This window comes from Echinops telfairi, unplaced genomic scaffold (genome assembly GCF_000313985.2).
Source record: "Echinops telfairi isolate 266 unplaced genomic scaffold, ASM31398v2 ScPeMD7_7400;HRSCAF=8409, whole genome shotgun sequence".
NCBI lineage: Eukaryota > Metazoa > Chordata > Mammalia > Afrosoricida > Tenrecidae > Echinops > Echinops telfairi.
The window spans coordinates 9985141-10003994 of record NW_022111300.1 but is presented as its reverse complement, the minus strand read 5'-3'; the positions used below and the strand labels follow the sequence as shown (position 1 = coordinate 10003994).

Genomic DNA, 18854 nt, shown 5'->3' with positions numbered 1-18854 from the left:
ATCTGACACTTATTAAATTTGAAGGTCTATCTGAAAGCCTTCAAGATGAGAAAGGGGGAGGAGGAGTCAGGGATGGTAGCAGGAAATAAAAAAGCACACATATACACAGAGTTCCACTTAAATATTATTTTCTTCATCAGCAAGGGTTAAACAGCCATTTACGCCAAACCAGGCTACTCGGTAGATCACAGTCAGTTCACAGGTCAAATAAGTCACAGTACACAGGCCAGGTAACTGCTGGGAATGATTCAACTCAAAAATACATTCAGATTTCAGTCAACCTACTGGTCTGGTATACCCACGCTCACTGTGGAGCAAGAACTTTGTGAATCTTGGCTTGGTTGCTGTCGTCTTTAGAATCACCATCGACAAAGTTTTCATGCTGTCATGTTATCACAGATATATCACAGGAGCCATATGGACCAGGGCCCGGAGGGACGGTTTCTAATCAGGCTTTCTCTTTGACTACTAGAGGAAATCGAATGGACAGTGCTGGAACGCTGCTTATCCAGTTACGTGAGTTGAACATAAACTTGCTTAAATTCTTGACATTTCTCTGGAGAAATAAGTTATTTTTAAGCCAGTAGTAAATAATTTTGTAAAGGGAAGGTTTTTTTTTTTCTTTTTTTGGTAATCTTCAAATAATAATAGTCCTAATCCTATATGCATGGAAATTCAAGAACTTCACGATACAGAGGGTTTCACAAGCTTCACGAAGGAATGCTCTCCATAGACAGGGGAACCTGCAGAAGATGGGATCTGCAGAGGGGCAGACCTGACCGAGAGGAAGAACTCAAACATTTTCCACAGGCAGAGCGTCCCGGGAAGGTGGTTAGCCAGCCTGTGGCCGGCCACGATGGGAAGCTAGCGCGACCTGGAAACCAGGACACTTCTGTTGCATCTGACTCTGACTGTGGACAAGAAAAAGGCCCATGTGTTAAAGTTTCGTAATGTCTCCCCTCCAACCCAGATGATATCCGGCATTGTTAGACACCCATGTTTCTTGTCAGAAAGCACCTGCTTGGTTTCTGACACTACTCAGCCCCCCTCACGGTTGGGGCAGCACCCCTTCTCGCAGAAGGCCCCTGGGAAGGCAGTGTGCATAAATCCTGCGGGATGCGCCCCTCCCAAGTGGTCCGTCAGAGACGAGGACACACGAAGAGAGTTTAGTCAACGTCAGTGCGGAAGAACAACTTCTTTCAGAGAAACGACTGTTCCGCCAACCCCCTATGACGTCAGATGAAGTCGGCCAGCATGCTGGATGCTTTTCTCAGGTTCTACTTCGAGAAAACGAAAGGGAAAAAGACGCACCGCCATATTCACCTCACACGAAGCCGTGCTTCAGCCAAAAGGACAGGTACGGAAATGACAGTCTAATACAGGATCCTTTAGCGCAAAAGAAATTGTTGAAAAATCACACCTTCAGAGCCAACTTAGTCACACAATTCTGGCAAAAATTCTTCCAAAGTGATGGAGGTATTTAGATCCTTCAAAATCACAGGTGTGCGAGGAGGGGACTTGGAGGTCAAGGAAATGACAACAAAAGATGAGCAAGAAGGGACTAGAAAAATAACTCTAATTCCTTTGATAATCTGTAATAACCTGAGCTAAGGGGGGAAATAATTAAATCTTGGCAACATATAGCTCAGCAAATCATTCACCAACACATACGTTGAGGCAAAAAATATATATCTATTCATTCAAGAATAACCTTTTCATGTAACTGGGTAAAAGATTTCTAAAAGTTAGTAATTCAATATCACAAATAAATGGAAACTCCTAAATTGTAGGTATTAAATATCTAGTCTGCAGACTAGGCTTTTTAATGGATTAGCAAAAGAGAGTTACAGTTTTGGTTGTAAAATTATTTTCTATTTCCTTTCATTTGGCTGGCTTTCAATGAAAGAATGAACACGTTCTTCGTTTGGAAACATTTTGTAGACAATCTGGAGATGTTTTTGATGGTTCAACTTCAGCTGAAAAGCATTTGATTTTGAATGAGGAGAACGTGGGATTTGGTGTTACTGACACGGATCTTTTTCACAATGAAAGCGCATCCGCAGGCGGTCAGGAAATCCTCAGCCTGTTCCTGACTCTGCAGACATCACTGGGGAAGTCAACTGGCTTTGTATGCCTGAGTTTCATTAAATGGGGCCCAAGACTATCTGGGCTACATCATGCCCAGGAATATTCTGAGGGTAAAAGTAAAAGACTAGGAAGCACGTTTATTTTTTTTCAAAACACAATACAGAGACTATGTTTTGATACTGTTAGCCATGGTCCAGGGATCTCTCCACGTTACCCAGTCTGATATGTGCTTACAGTTACAGCTTTCTACAAGATTACAGGTTCAATACTTAGTTTGACTTTATTTTAAAAATAATAAATCACAAAAGTAAAATATGTGAACAAGGTCACTTCACCCTCTCCCAGGTGTTTATCGTTGTCTTTTGTTAATATTATTAATTTTTAGCTATACGTTCCAAAGAAGAGGTGTTCTTTTTTTAAATGGATCAGCCTAACTGGAAAACGTGTCTGTGGCACAGGTGGTTTTCAGAAGAGAAGCTGGTCTTCACCAGAGCTTTGTCCTCTGCTTTTATTCTAAAGTGCAGAACCTGGGTGGGAAGGACAGAGCAGGAACTCCGGGCTGGTCACTGAGGAACCAGTTCCCTCAGAGACGCCAGGGCCGCGTGGATGCGCACATGCAGTCTGTTTTCAAAGTCGTAGCCCGAGAAGTCCTCCTGCAAGGCCAAACACAAACACTGATGGGACTGGAAAGGAAACACTACAAGATAAATCACACGAGGTTTGGTGCTTCCCAAAGAAAGAGCCCTTCCTTCTTAGTAAAGGCTTCACATCAACCTGTTTTTTTCCACTCCCCAAATCTCAAACGGTGTGTTCTTTTTGGAAATGTCAACCGACTATCCATGTTGCTCACACTGGGAAAACTTCCACAGGCCATTCTGGAAGTGGTCCTTTTAAGGCATGCTCATTGTAAGTTACTATTAGTACTTCTTGGTTGGAGAACTTAGTTCTGCAATCAAGTTATTTTCCCAAGCAGGGAAGAGCAGGGTGTTTATGAAATCGGATGAACTACAGGATAGGAATGCCTTATGACCTCTGTGATGTTGCTTCCAAATCAAGTTCTGGCTGATTCAATTAATGAACACTTCTCCTTCCAACCAGAATATTTATTCTGCATTCTTGAATTCAGACTCAAGGGTACCCTAAAAAGGGTCAGACAGGTCAAGGACAATGGTAGATTCAGTATTTTACCTTTGCTTGAAGAAGTAGAGTTCTGCCTCGTGCGACAGTCTATGGATGCAAAATATACATATATGTTACCTCTTAATAGATGCACACACAGGCACACACATACGCAGGAAAAACCATCACAGAATGATATGCTAACTCAACTGCATTTATATTTCTCGCAATAGAGTGTATATTATATTGTATAGATGTATACATACTCACTATATATATTTATATACATACCTTCACACACACATATACAGTCATACATTCTATGACTATCTTGAAAGTAAAAATGTCATTGGTACCCAGTAATTTCTACCCACGTTGACAAAAACTGTCTTCTGTTTTGGTAAAATGAGACTTTCAAAGGCTTTTTAATTAAAAACTTTCAAACTAACAGCCCATCTGTGGGCTAAATGCTTAATAATTAGACTACAGTCATATTTCTGTTAATTTAGCCTAATTTTCACACAGTTGAAGTATCTGAAAGCTTAGTTAAATTTAATGGGGGAAAAAATAGGGTTTTATAAAGCCAGCATTATATAACCCGAGTTTCTAATAGAAGGTGCCAAACAAATTCAGGCACCACTGGAATCCTACTATAAACTACTGTAACAAACAAACAAAACACCAGGAACTAAAATCTACCTCATTGCACTAGCTATATACATATTAATAGTAACAATCACATTTATATGATAATCCAAAAATTTAGCAATCCTACCTATTATTTTCATATACCTATTTTCATATTATTCTTATTTATCTCACTACCAAAAAGAGCAAACACACCAGACCCCGGCCATCCAGTGGATTCCCACTCACAGGTCCCTCCGGGAAAGCGTGGAGCCGCCCACAGGGCTTCCAAGGCTGCAAACTCTGGAGACGCAGAGGCTACACCTGCCTCGGGCTGAGCAGCTGGGGGTTCAATCCGCTGACCTCTTGATTAACAACTGCGTGCTAAACTACTTGGGCTCTTTTATCTCACTATTAACGTTTATTTAATTGGCCCTGGAAAATCCATACTACAGATTCGGAGAGAACTATGTGGTTAAGTAACTTAATCAGTGCCAGACACAAAATAGCCAGACTAGGATCATAATCTAATTCAGTGCGCTTCTGAAAAAGCCACGTCACATCAGATCATTCTGAAAAAGGCACTATTTTTCCCCTCAAGTGAATCATTATCTAAAAAGTGACTTTGTAATCCTAATTCCTGAGGCGAGATCGTCTCCTCTGACAAGTGAGGAGGTTTAGTAGCTGCTTGGACTTTTCTCAAGCAAAAGCCAGGGAAACAAAGAGCAAAACGCAGTAGCTTCAAAAGCTGATAGAAAAAAATGCAATCAGGACCGTGGGAATTCTCTGTGAATTGTTTGAAGGCCCCTCCTCTATTCAGCCAAGTTACTTTGGATAAGGAATGTTTTGTCCATTTCTAGTTGGGGAGATTATTTGAAAATTATCTAGGAACTCACCTCCGGTTTGTCTAATAGAAGACAGCCAAGTTCATAGCAGGCGTAGGGCTGAACATATGAGTTATTCTGACGACACAACTCATCTTTAGCAGCACGCTGAAAGAACTGGATGCAAATCACACATGTGTTAATGGTCTGAATACATTTCCCTATTTAACTTCAGGCACATCACAATCTTCAATTGGTGGGCAAATAATTAAGACTCATTTTTTTCCTAGATTCAGTATTACGGTTTTTTTCCTCATCTTCCTTTCTTTCCATTAAGTCCAGTCCGTATTTCTAGAATTCTCATCTCTCCATTCTCCTTCCCAGACACATCTGGCGATCTTCTTCCATGATATGTTACCCACTAGCCAGCCCATGTGAAGCTTTTATTTATTTATTTTTTTCAGGAAACACACCAGCCTCTATTGACTTTACTACTAAGAAATTCTGTATCTCAAAGTCTGAACACCCCAATTTTTATACGTAAAGCACAGAACAAACACACCAAGAACCATCTTGTGCCCATTAAGTATCTTGCTGGTACTTAAACATAAGATTTAAAAGAAGCCATTTGGAGCTCTGTAATAATAACAACTCTATCTTACTCCATGTGGCGATGGTAATTAATAATTATAATACAAGTGTATCAATGCTCTAGGATTCAAATGTCAAAAGTCTCCCACTACTAGGCTGTCCAACTGAAAATGAGCAGAGAACACAGTTACTTTACCAAAGGAGAAAGTCGGGTGGCCAACAAACAAACATTCAGAAATGCATGTGATCACTAGCCATTAAAGATGCAAATTGGAGCAATAATGAATTATCACCTCTCCCCAGCACTAATAACAAGGCTCAAAAAAATAGAAAAAAACAAATGCTGGTGAGGGCCCGGAGACTAGAGCCCCCAGACACTGCAGGTGGGATTCTAAAAGGGGATCACCAGTGTGGACGCGGTGATGGTACTTCACTCCAAAGTCAGAAACCAGACATACCACACGACCCAGAGATCCCTCTCCTTGGTATCTGTCTTAGAGAAACTATAGCGATGACACCACTCGATCCAGGCCCCTCATGCTCACTGCAGTACTCTTCACAGTAACAGAAAAGACAGAAACCAGGTAAGTGCCCCTGAGAGAAGTAACACACACCCAGTCAGAGGCCACACGATGTTCAAGAAGATAACGAATCTGCGAAACACTGCACCACATGGATGAACCTGCGGGGCATGATGCGGAGTGGATGCAGCTCATCAACAGGGACAAATCAGGACAGGAGACCACTGTTAGGAGACCTCAAGAAAGGTGTTCATACTAAAAGACATGGTCTTCGATGGTTACCAGGAGTGTGAGGAAGAGGAGGGAGGGAAAATTGCAGCCGTGTGTGAACATGCGTGAGCGATGCATTCAGGAACTGAGAGGTCAGCCGAAAGGGGGCAGGCAGGGAAAAGACACCGAGCAAGTGCCAGAGTGAAGGCCAACAGAGACCAGCCCTGTGATACACACACCCGGGACAATTATGCTGACCTACCAAATGATGTGTGGACAGAGATGCAGGCTGAACAAGTGTGGGAGGGAGAGAAGAGGGGCGCACACCCACAAAGAGATGAAACATACAGGTCTGGGAGAGGGCATTTCACCCTGTGTGTTTAGCTTGGCTGAAAAGATATCTGTGAAGATGGTGAAGCACAGGGGGGGCCACGTCACAAACACGTCTTAGACCCAACCAAACACCCGAGGGAATGAGTTGCGTAGCCTGGGGTCCCGGCCTATGACTTGGAGGGGCACTCAACTGGCATGACAAAGACAATATGCGACATCCTACTTTGCTGAGTAGCAACTGGGACTTAAAATAGCATGAATGACCATCTCATGTGTCTCCCAGCTGGAGAAGGTAAGAGTAAGGAAATGGAGGACGCATGGGAATGACTGGTCCAATGGAACACACACACACACACACACACACACACACACACTGGTCCAATGGAACACACACACACACACACAGTCTCCAAGCCGCTGAGACCAGAAGAGCTAGATGGTGCCTGACTTCCCCCGATCAACTGCTCTTAAAGGGATACCTCAGAAGGCCTTGGAAAGAATGGGAGAAACGTGTGGACAAAGATCTAAAACCATTAAGAAAGAAACAAAACAGGAATACTAGTCTCAGAGATGGATGAAACCCCTGAGACGATGGCCCCTCATTTACAGACTCGTTAAGACTGTAAATGAACTCACCTGAGGCTCCATGGTCAGCCGAACAGTAAGGGGCGCCATGTACCAGCAAAGCACACACACCTCAGAAGAATGCGCCATATGAGATCAAACGGGCAGCATTTACTCAAGGCTGAAGTTCAGAAGGGTTAGGAGAGGAGGAGGAAGGGAAACAGGAGACACAGGAAGTACCAGAGTGACATTTTACTATGGGAACTTCCATCAACCAGACGAAACAAAACATATATGAATTGTTGAATGAAAACCTGGTGAGCTCTTGCCAACCTTCACCCAGTTCACAATAAAAAGCTAAACCCATGCACACTGGAATATAATTATTGAAAAGCAACCCAGGAAGACAAATTAAAAATACAGAAAACTTCCTTCAGCTAGCTTCGAGAATAGCAAATGATTCTTACTCACGTCATATAACATCATAAGCCTGCAATTTTCAGATGACACCAACCTGCTTGGTGAAAAGGACCTGAGGTGCTAACTGCTGAAGATCAAAGACAACGACCTTGAGGATGGTGGAGGGATACTTCGACGACGACACACAAAAACAAAAATCCGCACAACCGGACCAATAAGCAACCTCATGATGAACACAACGCATTGAGCTGCCAACAATTTCCCTTTCTTTGAATCCCCAAATCAATGCCCATTGAGACAGCAGTCAAAAAAATCAAGTAACAGATCACATTGGGTCAATCTGCAGCAAAAGCGTCTCTGACATGTTAAAAACAAAGATGTCACTCTGAGACCGAAGGTGTGCCTGACCCCAGCCGCGGTATTTTGGATCCCTTCATATGCATGTGGACACCAGACAATGTCTACATAGGCAAGGCTGGAGAAGAAGAGACGCCTTTGAAAATGTTGGCGAAGGATACTGCACACAGCGTGGATGGCCAGAAGACGGAGCCCATGCGTCTTGGAAAGAGGAGACCCTCCTGAGAAGAGAGGCTGGCGAGACGATCTCGTGTCCTGTAGGCATATCCCGGAGGAGGACATCACGCTTGGTGAAGTAGAGGGTCAGTGAGACAGAGGAGGGCCATGAATGAGGTCGATGACACAGTGGCTGCGGCAATGAGCTCCACCGTAACAACTCCTGTGATGATGACGCAGGACTGTGCAGGGGTGAGGGGGTGGGGGTGGTGGTGGGGTGGTGGTGGTGGTGGTGGTGTTTGTACCAGGTATGTGGGGTCAGAGCCTCCAAAACGGCACTAACAACAACACAACCCAGCCCGCCCCTGCAGGGCTCCCTGCGTAATCTGCAAAAGGAGAGCGAGAGGGAAGCAGACGTGCACCGAGACGCCTGCTCATGTGCTTGTCTTCTTTACCTACGAGGCTCCAGCGAATCCTTCCAAGTCACCTGCCTTCTCATTTCTCCCTAACGCCAAATGAGACTGTCCTTTGATAACCAGCTAGTGCCAGCAAAGCACCGCCACCGCCCCCCACCTCCACCAAAGTTACATGGAAAACTGAGGTGTGCCATCGTCGGCTCCCAGCGTCTGAGAAATGACAGTCACCAAGCAGAGTGGCCAATGTTTGCCTCGCTGTCAGAGCTTTTGCTTTGTTTAGTGCATTATCGGTTTTTTTGTTTCTTACCAGAGTAAACGGAGGTGTCCATGGGTTATTTTGAGAAGCCGCAACAACAATAGCAACCGCTTACCTGAACAGCATCCTGGGAGTTTCCTAGACATTTGTGTATGGCACCAAGAAGCAAATACTTTAATCCAACCACATGCGAATCGTCCACTGCATGGCAGGCTGAAAGAGAAGAGCAGCCAGAACATTCAGGGAACATTCAGGAAGCCTTTCCCTCGTGCCGCTGCCCCTGGAACGTAGCCCTTTCTCAATCACTGGTGAGCATCAAGGAAAGGGGCACGAGACAAACTTAATAGAGCCAAGGAGACTCAAGATTCCATCACAGGGATGTCAACAAACACGCAGCCGACGCCTGCACAGGTGGTAGGAGGTGCTGTCGTGAGCTCGGGGAGGGATCAGACCGCAACCCTTCACATCAAGCAGCTTGTATATTCTGGGCCCAGGCTCTGGGAGCGGATGCCGTTGGCTTTCTCCCAGGAGACGAGAAAGGTGGGAAGTGAGACACGGTGGAGGTAATAGAGCAAGGAAGGCAGTGATAGAATCACTTCCCCAAGTCCGTAAGGCACTTGAGCCTTGATATGACTACACATGCGTGTGCGCAAGTGTGTGCACGCATCTGTATACACGATACATGTATGAAGGAGCTTCAGAAAGTTTACAGAAACCACCCTCAGAGCGGGAGAACCACATGGTGCCTGTCTACCACCCGCAACTGCTCTGAAAGGCTCCCATTAGGAGGCCCGGGAACATGTGGGAGGAAAACGTGGACCAAAACTCGCAATCAGCAATGAGACCAGAGACCAGAGACTCCCTGGTTAGATAGGGGCTGGGGGAACCCCCAAGATGATGGCTCTCAGTCACCCTTCAGGTCTGAAGCTAAACTCTCCCAAGTCAAACTAGGACGACGCTCCGAGGGTTAGGAAAGGAGGCGGGATGGGAAGAGGAAACACAGGGAGGAGGGAAGGAGCGATGGTGTGGAGGGGACTGCAATGGAGGAGCTGGAGCAAGATGGGTGTGATTGGTTGGACATAAAACGGATGATTTATTCTGTAAACGTCCACTGAATTCCCAATACAAAGTTAACCAACAAGAAAAAAGAAAGATCATTTCTCCCGACTTTTTGAAGCCTCCTTGCATACTGGGTAAGGGGGGAAACGGTTTATGGAAAAATTCCATTCTCTTTCCAATCCATTTCTCCATGAACTTTCACATACCGCTCAACCATGAAGAATAAACATTACTGGTAGAGCTGGGCTCGACAAGTGATGTCGAAGTTAAGTGTGAAGGAGAGTCGAGTCTGAGCTACAGGAGCAGGGGCTCTATCCCCTCCCCAATCCCAGCATGCCGCATATAAAGAGGTGGCAGTTTAGGGAACAAAATACAATCCATTCATGCCTCATTCTCTATTATTGACTAACTCCTGTATACCGGGCAGTTCTAGGTGTGCCTGGAATTTCATAGTGGTCAGCACAGGCAACATCTCTGCATCCCTGCCCCTAGGAAGTATCGCTCACACTTTGTGGGAGGGACAAATATTGAAGATAAAGAGGGGGGAAAAGCAAGTGAAACTTTTTGTTAAATGAGTGTACCTCTGCTAGGGCTTTTTAAAAAGGTCTGGAAGTTGGGGGGTAGGGGTGGGAGGGTACAAGAGATACAGATTACTCTTCACTGAAACACACCATGTGGATGTGGGGAAAAGCATTCTGGCCGGGAATGTAAATACAAAGGCCCTGTGGCCAGTGCGGGGCTGGTGTGCCCAATAGCAGTAAGGAGAGGTGAGGTGGACCCCAGTGAGCAAGGTGGATGAGCAGTGAGAGATACCAGAGCCTGCAGGGGTGCAGGGTGCAGGGTACTACAGGCCGAAGCAGCAGGCCTGAGTGAGGTGAGTGGCCACTATCTGAGAAGTGGACTGACAGGATATACCAAAAACAAAACTCACTGTCATCGAGTTGATGCCAACTCATAGTGACCTGACCCTACTGGGCAGAGAACTGCCCCTGTGGGTTTCCGAGATTGTAACTGTTTGCAGGAGTAGAAAGCCCAATCGTTCTCCCGACGAGTGGCTAATGGTTTCCAACTGCTGACCTTGTGGGTTGCAGCCGAATGCATACACCACGATGCCACCAGGGCTCCTGCCAGGATATGGCTTAGGTTTTCATATGATAACTTGCCTGCTGTGATGAGAACAGAGAGACCATCTTAAACATGCAGAGGTAGGATGCAGTGGAGAGGGGTCAGTGGGCAGGACAGGCTATGCATGAAACCACAGGATCTAAGACTCTAGCTCCACTGACAAAGGGCGTTCCTGCTGAGGACTCAAGGCGGGCTTCATGCAAAGGTTCTAATAGCTACGCAGGATCCACATGACCCATCCCAACCTTCCTCTGGGATCTACTTCTATATAAAGATCTTGCTGCTCCCTGCAGGCTTGTGTCAAATTGGATCATCTGGCTTACCACCAGGGAGTAATGTAATTGAACGGGCAGCTCGCAGATTGGATTAACACCTAACAAAGATACAAAGAGATTATCTATCTCCTGCTCTCTCTGAGAAAGCTCTCATGTCCCCGACCAACTGCATCGGTGTTGCTAGTGTGCACTGGGATTCCTAGGAAGTTCTTGAGACAATGTTGAGTCAGATCCCACTTCACACTCCTTGTTCTCATCTGTGCCTGTCAATGACTGTCTGTCTGATACAGGGGGGTGGTGGAAAGCTCTTTGAGGGAGCAGGGGGTGTGGTGGGGGATGAAAAGAATGAATTTTTCTTCCACAAGCTTTCTGAAGGCCCTTCATACTGTATTTCTATCTTAATTACCACTAAATAAGTGACCCTTGCACGAGTGGCTTATGACCCTGTTCAAACTCCTGAGTTGTGGCAGAGTTGGACAACCAATCATAGAGTTCTACGCGTCTTTCAACAAACAGGTTTCTAAATGGCGCAGATCTCTCTGTAACAAACCCAGCAGAACCTTGGCCTCCGAGAGAATGGTTATTTCCTCTCAAATGGCCCCCTGGGCAGCATGACACTTGACCCCAGTGACAGGCCACTGCTCTGGCAGGCCCTGGCTGCTAGCTGACTTGGATTTCCAGGGCAGCCTCCCTGGCAGGTCTCTAACACCTGAGGGCGGACCTCTTTGTTTCTCTTCCTCCTTTAGAACGAGACAAAAGGCAGCATCCTCCAGGGACGCTGAGGATCCAGCAGGGTGATTTTGTGGCTAAAGCCTTATATTTGGATGATTGTTTTCCTTGTGAATTAGGTGGGAGAGTGCCATGATGAGTCCCAAGCGAGTGAAACCATATGAGAGATCGGACGAGTGTTCTCACAGGTGTGTGTCCACTATTCGGGGACAAGGCCAAGACATTAAACCTAGCTCACAAAGGGCAGCAGAGCTGATTAAGAACACATTTCCAAAACCACGTATTTTCTGCATGGCCACTGGGTCTTGCACGCCTGCCCTCTGCTGTTGACGCAGCAGTCTCTCCGTGGCTCATGCTCCTAGAAGCATCATTGAACTACTCCCCGCAGCGGGTGCAGCTCTGGGCGGACGAGCTGAAGGCCTGCTCCCCGATGTCTGATCCCCTGCCCGGCACCATGGCGACTTGCTCCTAAGGGATCAGTGCAAATCTCCTTTCGAAGTCTCCGTTTTCTCATAAGGAAACGGGTCTGGCAACATTGACTGCCTTTCCTCCTTCCAGGCTGCACAGCAGGAGCCCTGGGGGGTCTGTGGATTAGGGGTGGGGCTGCTGGCTGCAAGCTCAGGGGTTCAAACCCACCAATTGCTCCCAGAGAGCAAGCCGAGACTGCCCACTTCCTGAAGAGTTGTCCAGCCTGGGAAACCCTGTCTGGGCTCCCGGTGAAGGGACCCGGTGGCGGTGGGCTTGGCTTTTAGGGGGTTGGGGTTGCAGAGTGAAGATAATGGCATAATTTTCCCGAATATCAGGTGCCATCTGAATGTGTCATTAAGCCTTTCAAATAAAACTGACTTTCTTTCTTTTCGTTTCACTTGCATCCCGAGGACCGGGTGGAAAGAATGTGGAGTCAAATCCCACTTCAGCACTGCTTGTTCCTGGTCGTGCCTGGCAGTGACTGTCCGTCTGTGAGGAAGGGCTTCTGAAAGCTCGAGGGGAAAAAAATGGAAGGAAAAGATAATGACACCCCCCCCCCCTTCTGAAGCCCTCTCATATTGTGTTTCTATCTTAATTACTGTTAAATATCTTATATCAAAAAACCCAATTATATTTAAAGACTGGGTTGATTCCTCCAATGAATGCTTCCTACCACTATTAAAATATGATTTTTACCAAGGTTATATTACCCTAACCGAGGGCCTTCGGTTATTTTAAATGCATAAATTTACAACAAAGTCGTGTATGCTTATGTTTATAGAAGCCTTCTTCCTGATAATTGAACACCAGAAACAAACAGAAAGTCCACCGGTCGGGCATGTTTTTGAATACAAGCAGTGTGACATCGCTATAGCCATGTGCAGGAAGCATGAGAGGCACAACGGTTTCCACTCGGCTACTGAGCTAAAGGTTGGCAGTGTGAACCCACCGAACAGCACCCCAGAGTCAAGGCCCGGTGATTGCGTCTGAAAAGACTATAATCCCCAAATCCTACAGAGCACTTCTGCTCTGGGGTCTCCCCAGATGGCAATGGCTCAGCAGCAGGGGGTTGGCGTCCTATCGTGAGACACTACGGCACAAGTCAAAGCACCAGGTATCAGTGCAGGCTACAACACACGCAAGTCCTGCATCCAACTGGACACAGGAAACCAGGTACAATGACGTATACATCCAGTCTGAGCTCATCGGTACGAGGCTGTTCAAAGACAGGCAAAACTTTCTACAGAGATCAAGGTCAGAGCGGTGGTGGGTTTGCCCTGAGGGTTGGCTAGAAGGGTCTCAGGGGCATTTTAGGGGTGGAGGGAATGTTCCACATCATGGAAAGCATGGGTGCTTCTGGAAACCTCCAGGACCACAGAATGACCACCACCGGTGTTAAGCACGCATCATAAACACCCACAAAGGCAGGCCTGTCCCCGGAACCAAGTGCCCTTCATTGTTATCGCCTGAGCAACTGGGTTTTTGGGTCCCTGGACCATGTATCCAAGAGTGACAGCCATGTGGCCAGAGTCAGGAAGGGGCGTGTGAAGTGGGAGAAAACTGGGCCAGCAAACGATGGGTGTGTTTGGTTTTACCTTGACTCATCCTCTGCAGGTTGGGGAAGGAGCAGTTGGGGAGGGCTTTCCACAGGTATAACACTTCGATCGAGGCCAGCACACAGAGCACTCTGGTTGGTGTCTGTTTCCGAAATCTCTCCGCCTGCAAGTAGTAAGGAAGATGAGGCTACATTTTCCCCCCCAACAAATCCAAATGAAAATCCACTCTTGAGCCGCGTAAGTCACACAGGTCACTTGTGAGTGACTGCCCACTCTTACCCACCACCCACCCTTTCCTCTGTCACAGCGTGGTGCTGGCCTGAGGCCGTGATGCTGGAAGTTATGCTACCAGTATTTCAGATGCCAGCCAAGTCACCCATGGTGGCCAGAAGTTTCCAGACGAGGGAAGATTAAGAAGAAAGGTCTGGCAGACTACTCGAAAAATTAGCCAATGAAAAGCCTATGGCCGAGGCTTGGACTACCTTAAATGGCATGAGTCATCAGGAGGAAACAATTGTCGGGGAAGGGAAGGTGGAAGGCCAGTGCAGGTGAGGAGAACCCGTAGTGAGATGGGCCGATACACTTGCTACAACCACAGACTGAAATATGCCAAAGCCCAAGAGATGGAGCAGGCCGGGCCAGCACGTGCTTCTGTCACACATGGGTCACTCCGTGCCAGCGCCAGCACCATGGCAACGAACAACAAGCCCTCTCCTAGGAAACTTGTTCTCCCGTTTTTGACGTATTAGGATGGGTGCCTGTCATTCACTGCTCAACACGATCTACTCTCAAGATCAAGGATGTCCTCTGGAAATGTCAAAACGAGACTAGATTCATCTGAGTTTAAACCTGCAGACTCATAATAGCTGGGGGACGAAGAGGTAAGTCACCAGGTCCAGTGGATCTCTATGGATGAACAACTGGGTGCCTCCGTACGCTGTGATGGGCGTCCCAGTTTTCCCCATTAGTCCCAAATACAGTACTCTGAGTTGCATTTAACAATACAATCTAATTAAGACGTATGAGATAGTTTATTGTGCCAGCCTGGCCGATAAACACAAGTGGGATTAACTGTAGGGCAGAGAGATAAATGGCTTGGTGAGTTTTGCCTTTCTTGTCTCTCACTCTTTGATCATCGGACCAGTGTGCGGCTGCCTTGCTTGTCCTGTGCCTCAATTTACAGGCTACACTACCTGTAAATTTACACTACACTGCCTAGCCTGTGGACTGTGTCGCTGTAAGTTGAGGTCCCTTCTAAGACATCTCTGGAGCTGGGGACTGGCAGTCGGTGACCTGGCTGGCAGTTGGTGACCTGCCTTCTGATTGGCTGGTGTGCTGACATAGCCTAGCTCTCTCTATAAATAGAGGAAGATCTGGCAGCAGACAGGACTTGAAGAACTGCTAGTCTCTCACAACTCTCTCTCACGGGAGTGAGTTGCATTGAGCCATTTGTAGTGCTTTATAATTTAACTGTTTATTTCTTGTATTATATATTTATCTGTATATGATTTAACAGTTCATTTCTTGTTATATATCTAATTATCTTTATAAATAAATATATTAAATTATCAGCAATTTGGTTTTATCTCTTTAGAGAACCCTGTCTAAAACAACGTATTAAACGTTTGCACTATTTAGTCAATAAAAAAAGACTGGACTGAAATCAAGGGGAAATAAGATTGAAGTAAGGGGCCATGTCCCTCGAGGTGATTCAGCCAAGTTTTATTCTTAAGACTACAGAATAGACTGGGATGTGGGGGTGGGGAGGTGCTTGTCTCCGCAGGTGGGTTATTTAATGCACACTTTTCTTTTTTTTTATTATAAGTCAAAATATGGTGTGCTCACCACCTGCCCTCTCACCTCAGCTCTGCTCCTTTGTATCTTCTCAAAGGATGGACACTTCCCTCCCTGGATCTGATTATCAGCTCTACAGAATGGAGAGGCAGCAGCAGCAATAGAAGAACCAGAAGGAGGAAGAAGCAGGAGAAGCAGCAGTGGAGGAAGTTAGAGAAACAGAAGGAGTGGAGGAAAAGAAAACAAAAGCAGAAGAAATGGCAGAAGCAGCAAAGAAATAGAAGAAAAAAACTAGAAGTCGAAGAAAAAGCGGAAGAAGTAAGCAGCAGTGGCAGAAGTAGAAAGCGCAGCAGCAGCAGCAGCAGCAGCAGCAGCAGCTATTTAGCTATTTGCAGCAAATCCAGAACTTCCATTGCAGAGTAGAAGAATGACAGGGGAGAAAATTCCCTCCCCAGCAACTGAACTGCGTTTTCCATTGCAAGTAAGTCTCTGAGCTTGAATATCATTTCCCCAAATCTATCCAAAGTAGCACTGGCGACACCAATGCCCACCCAAAACAATGCGCCAGAGCAATAGGCTGCAGCCTACCTTTTTCACCGAGAACTGTTCGATCTGATTGTTTTTCCTTTTGAAGAGTTTCTGAACTTCTTTAAAGATGAGCTGTGCCCCGTCCACATCACCGGTGGCTCCCTGACACACTGTAAGAAAGCACAAGTGCGTTTCTTAAGTGCTAAGGCTGGCGCATTCTGTTTGTCCTCAGACAGTCACTGACAAGGCCGGCGGTTTTGAAGACATCCAGAAGTGGCCAAGCTTCAGTGGAGCTGCCACACTGAGACAGACAAGGAAGAAAGGCTGGCATGCCGCTTCTGAGAGTTAGCCCGTGAAACTCTGGTGGGTCCAAGCAGAGTACTGCCCACGATGGCACCGGAGGATGAGCCCCCGGCCCAAGGTTCGGGGTCTCTCAAAATGCAGAGTGGCCGCAACACTGGACTCAATCACACCAAAGCGTGTGAAGATGCATCATACAGGGCCCCTTGTTCATCAGGAGTCAGAGCTAACCCGATAGCCATTTCAACCCCTAGGGTGGCAGTAAAGGGGATTGCTCACCAGTTGTTCAGGAGCTAGTTAAAAGTGAGAGGAATTATAGGACATCTGGGATGCACAGTTGACCCCTGTCAGCCAATTCTATCTCATTTAAAATACAGCAATGAAAAAGGCAGGGGGAGAGGGGGAGATGTCTCATCAAATCTAAACATTCAGAAGAATAAACAGGTATTATTGTTTGACGTGTGAGTTGGTTAATTGTGCCAGCCTGGCCGATAATCACATGTGGGGCTAATTGAAAGGCAGAGGGATAAATGGGTGGTGAGCCTCACCTTTCTAGTTCTCAGGTCTCTTGTTTTGTGATGGTTGCACTGGGTACAGCTGCCTTAGCAGTTCCCTGCTTCAGCTTGCAAGATTGACTTCCTACAAGACATCCCCAAGGAGAAGCTATGTGGACCTATCCCGAGGCAGCCCTGGGTGCTGGAGCAGCCGTGTGGAGACCCCTGCTAGTGCTGAGATGCTTGTTCGTTCACTGACTCAGCTTTCCTCCTGCAGTCAGCATCATTGCCTCTGTTTTGTGAGGTGGAGGACTTTGTGGACTGGTGTTGGGTTAATGGGTTAATGTTGGACTTGTGGCCTTGGCCAGCATTGGCTTGGGATGTTTTCGTGATGCACATTTTCTTTACATAAAACTCTCTCTTATATATGAGTTGCTGTGGATTTGTTTCTCCAAAGTATGCAGACTAATACAACATGTCTTGAATTCTAGGGGAAAGAATAGTGTGTGGTTGTCTAAGAAGAGTTCATTGTTAGTAGATAGAGACCCTCTCATGTCTGAAAAGGGTCAGGGAGAGCTTGTTTCAACTCGAGGCTATCAAGTACATTCCCATTCCCACCCCTGGAGACCCTCTAGCACGAGGTAGAACTGCCCTGTGGGATTCTGAGACTGACTCTTTATGGGAGTAGAGAGGATCATCTTTCTCCCACGGAGTGGCTGGTGTTTCAAACCGCTGACTTTTCAGTTAGCAACCCAACACGTAATCACAACACTACCAGGACTCTGGGTTAAAAAAAGAAAGAAAGAAAATGTACAGCCACTTGGATTTCTTCCACCGTGTGTGTATCTCTGTAATCCGGAACCTCCATAGCGTTACAGATCTTAGGCTGCAGACAGCTCTACTGTCCACCAGGTGGCAGCACATCTTTAACGCTCTCTGCATACACGAGGGGGTTAAAAAAAGCAACTAAATTATAAAACTACTTCTCTCATTCAACAAACAAACTCACTGCTCTCGAGGAGTGACCCCATAGGGCAGAGTAGAACTGCCCCTGTGGGTTTCTGAGGCTGTCACTCTTATGGGAGCAAAAGGCCTCTTTTTTCCTTGAGGCAGCTGGTTGGTTTTGATCCGATGACCTTGAGGTTAGCAGGCTGTGCAGACTCCATTACACCACCAGGGCTCCTCTCCTGTTAGAAACCAAAACCAAACCAAACTCACTGCCATCAGGTCAAGGCTGACTCATAGTGACCCACCTGCGGGTTTCCAAGACGAACTGTTCCGCGCCTACGGGAGTAGAAAGCCCAGCCTTTCTCCCGAGGACCTGCTGGTAGTTTCAAACTGCTGAGCAGCGTGTAACCACTACAACACCAGGGCTCAGTGCTAAAATGCCTAGTGCATTCAGCAGTGCTGCCGAAGAAAGGTCAAGTGATCGACGTCCAAAATAAAGCCCAGCTGTTGAAACCCTACAGTTCACATGGGGTTGACTGAGTTGAACAGACTTGAAGGGAATGGGTCAGCAGGTAACCCAAGGTGGGGGCAGACTCCCCGCAACCCGTGCCCCTTTGTCACCCGGGAGCTAATGACCCCAACAGAAAGATACATGACATGCTTCAAGCTTGTTTAAATAGAGAGACGATTCATACACACAGGTGACACAAAGGAAGTGGGTTGAGGCTCTTTAGGAGAAAAACACGGAAGAGTCTCACCATAAGAACTTCCTTCAAAGAGCTAAGAGGCAAAGGCCATTTACAGAGGTCTAAATAAAGCCATTTACATATGCAAATATATTTATATATGAAGATGGGGAAATAGATCTAAGTGCATATATTTATAGGTTTAGTATTAAGGTAGCAGAAGGACATTGGGCTTCCATTCAAGTATTCCCTCAATGCAAGAATAATTTCTTCTATTAAATTGGCATTCTATGATGCTCACCTTCCCCGACACAACCGCTGAAGACAAATGGGTGCATAAGCAAATGTGGTGAAGAAACCTGATGGTGCCTGGTTATCAAAAGATGGGGTCTTAAAGGCTTGAAGGTAAA

General features: G+C 46.4%; 1 protein-coding gene across 2 annotated transcripts in view; it reads right to left on the bottom strand.

Annotated features, from left to right (window-relative positions):
- Window positions 1–111: 111 nt before the first annotated feature.
- The window catches only part of TTC39C (tetratricopeptide repeat domain 39C), a 72889-nt gene continuing 54146 nt past the window's right edge, over window positions 112–18854 (bottom strand). For both annotated transcript variants that reach the window (XM_004702909.2, XM_045296153.1), the window contains 6 exons: window positions 16077–16186; window positions 13734–13857; window positions 8598–8695; window positions 4731–4835; window positions 3277–3315; window positions 112–2741 (listed from right to left, as the gene is read on the bottom strand). In XM_004702909.2, the coding sequence (XP_004702966.1) occupies window positions 2652–2741; window positions 3277–3315; window positions 4731–4835; window positions 8598–8695; window positions 13734–13857; window positions 16077–16186 (566 nt within the window). In that variant the 3' untranslated portion in view covers window positions 112–2651. The remainder of the gene's footprint in view (window positions 2742–3276; window positions 3316–4730; window positions 4836–8597; window positions 8696–13733; window positions 13858–16076; window positions 16187–18854) is intronic.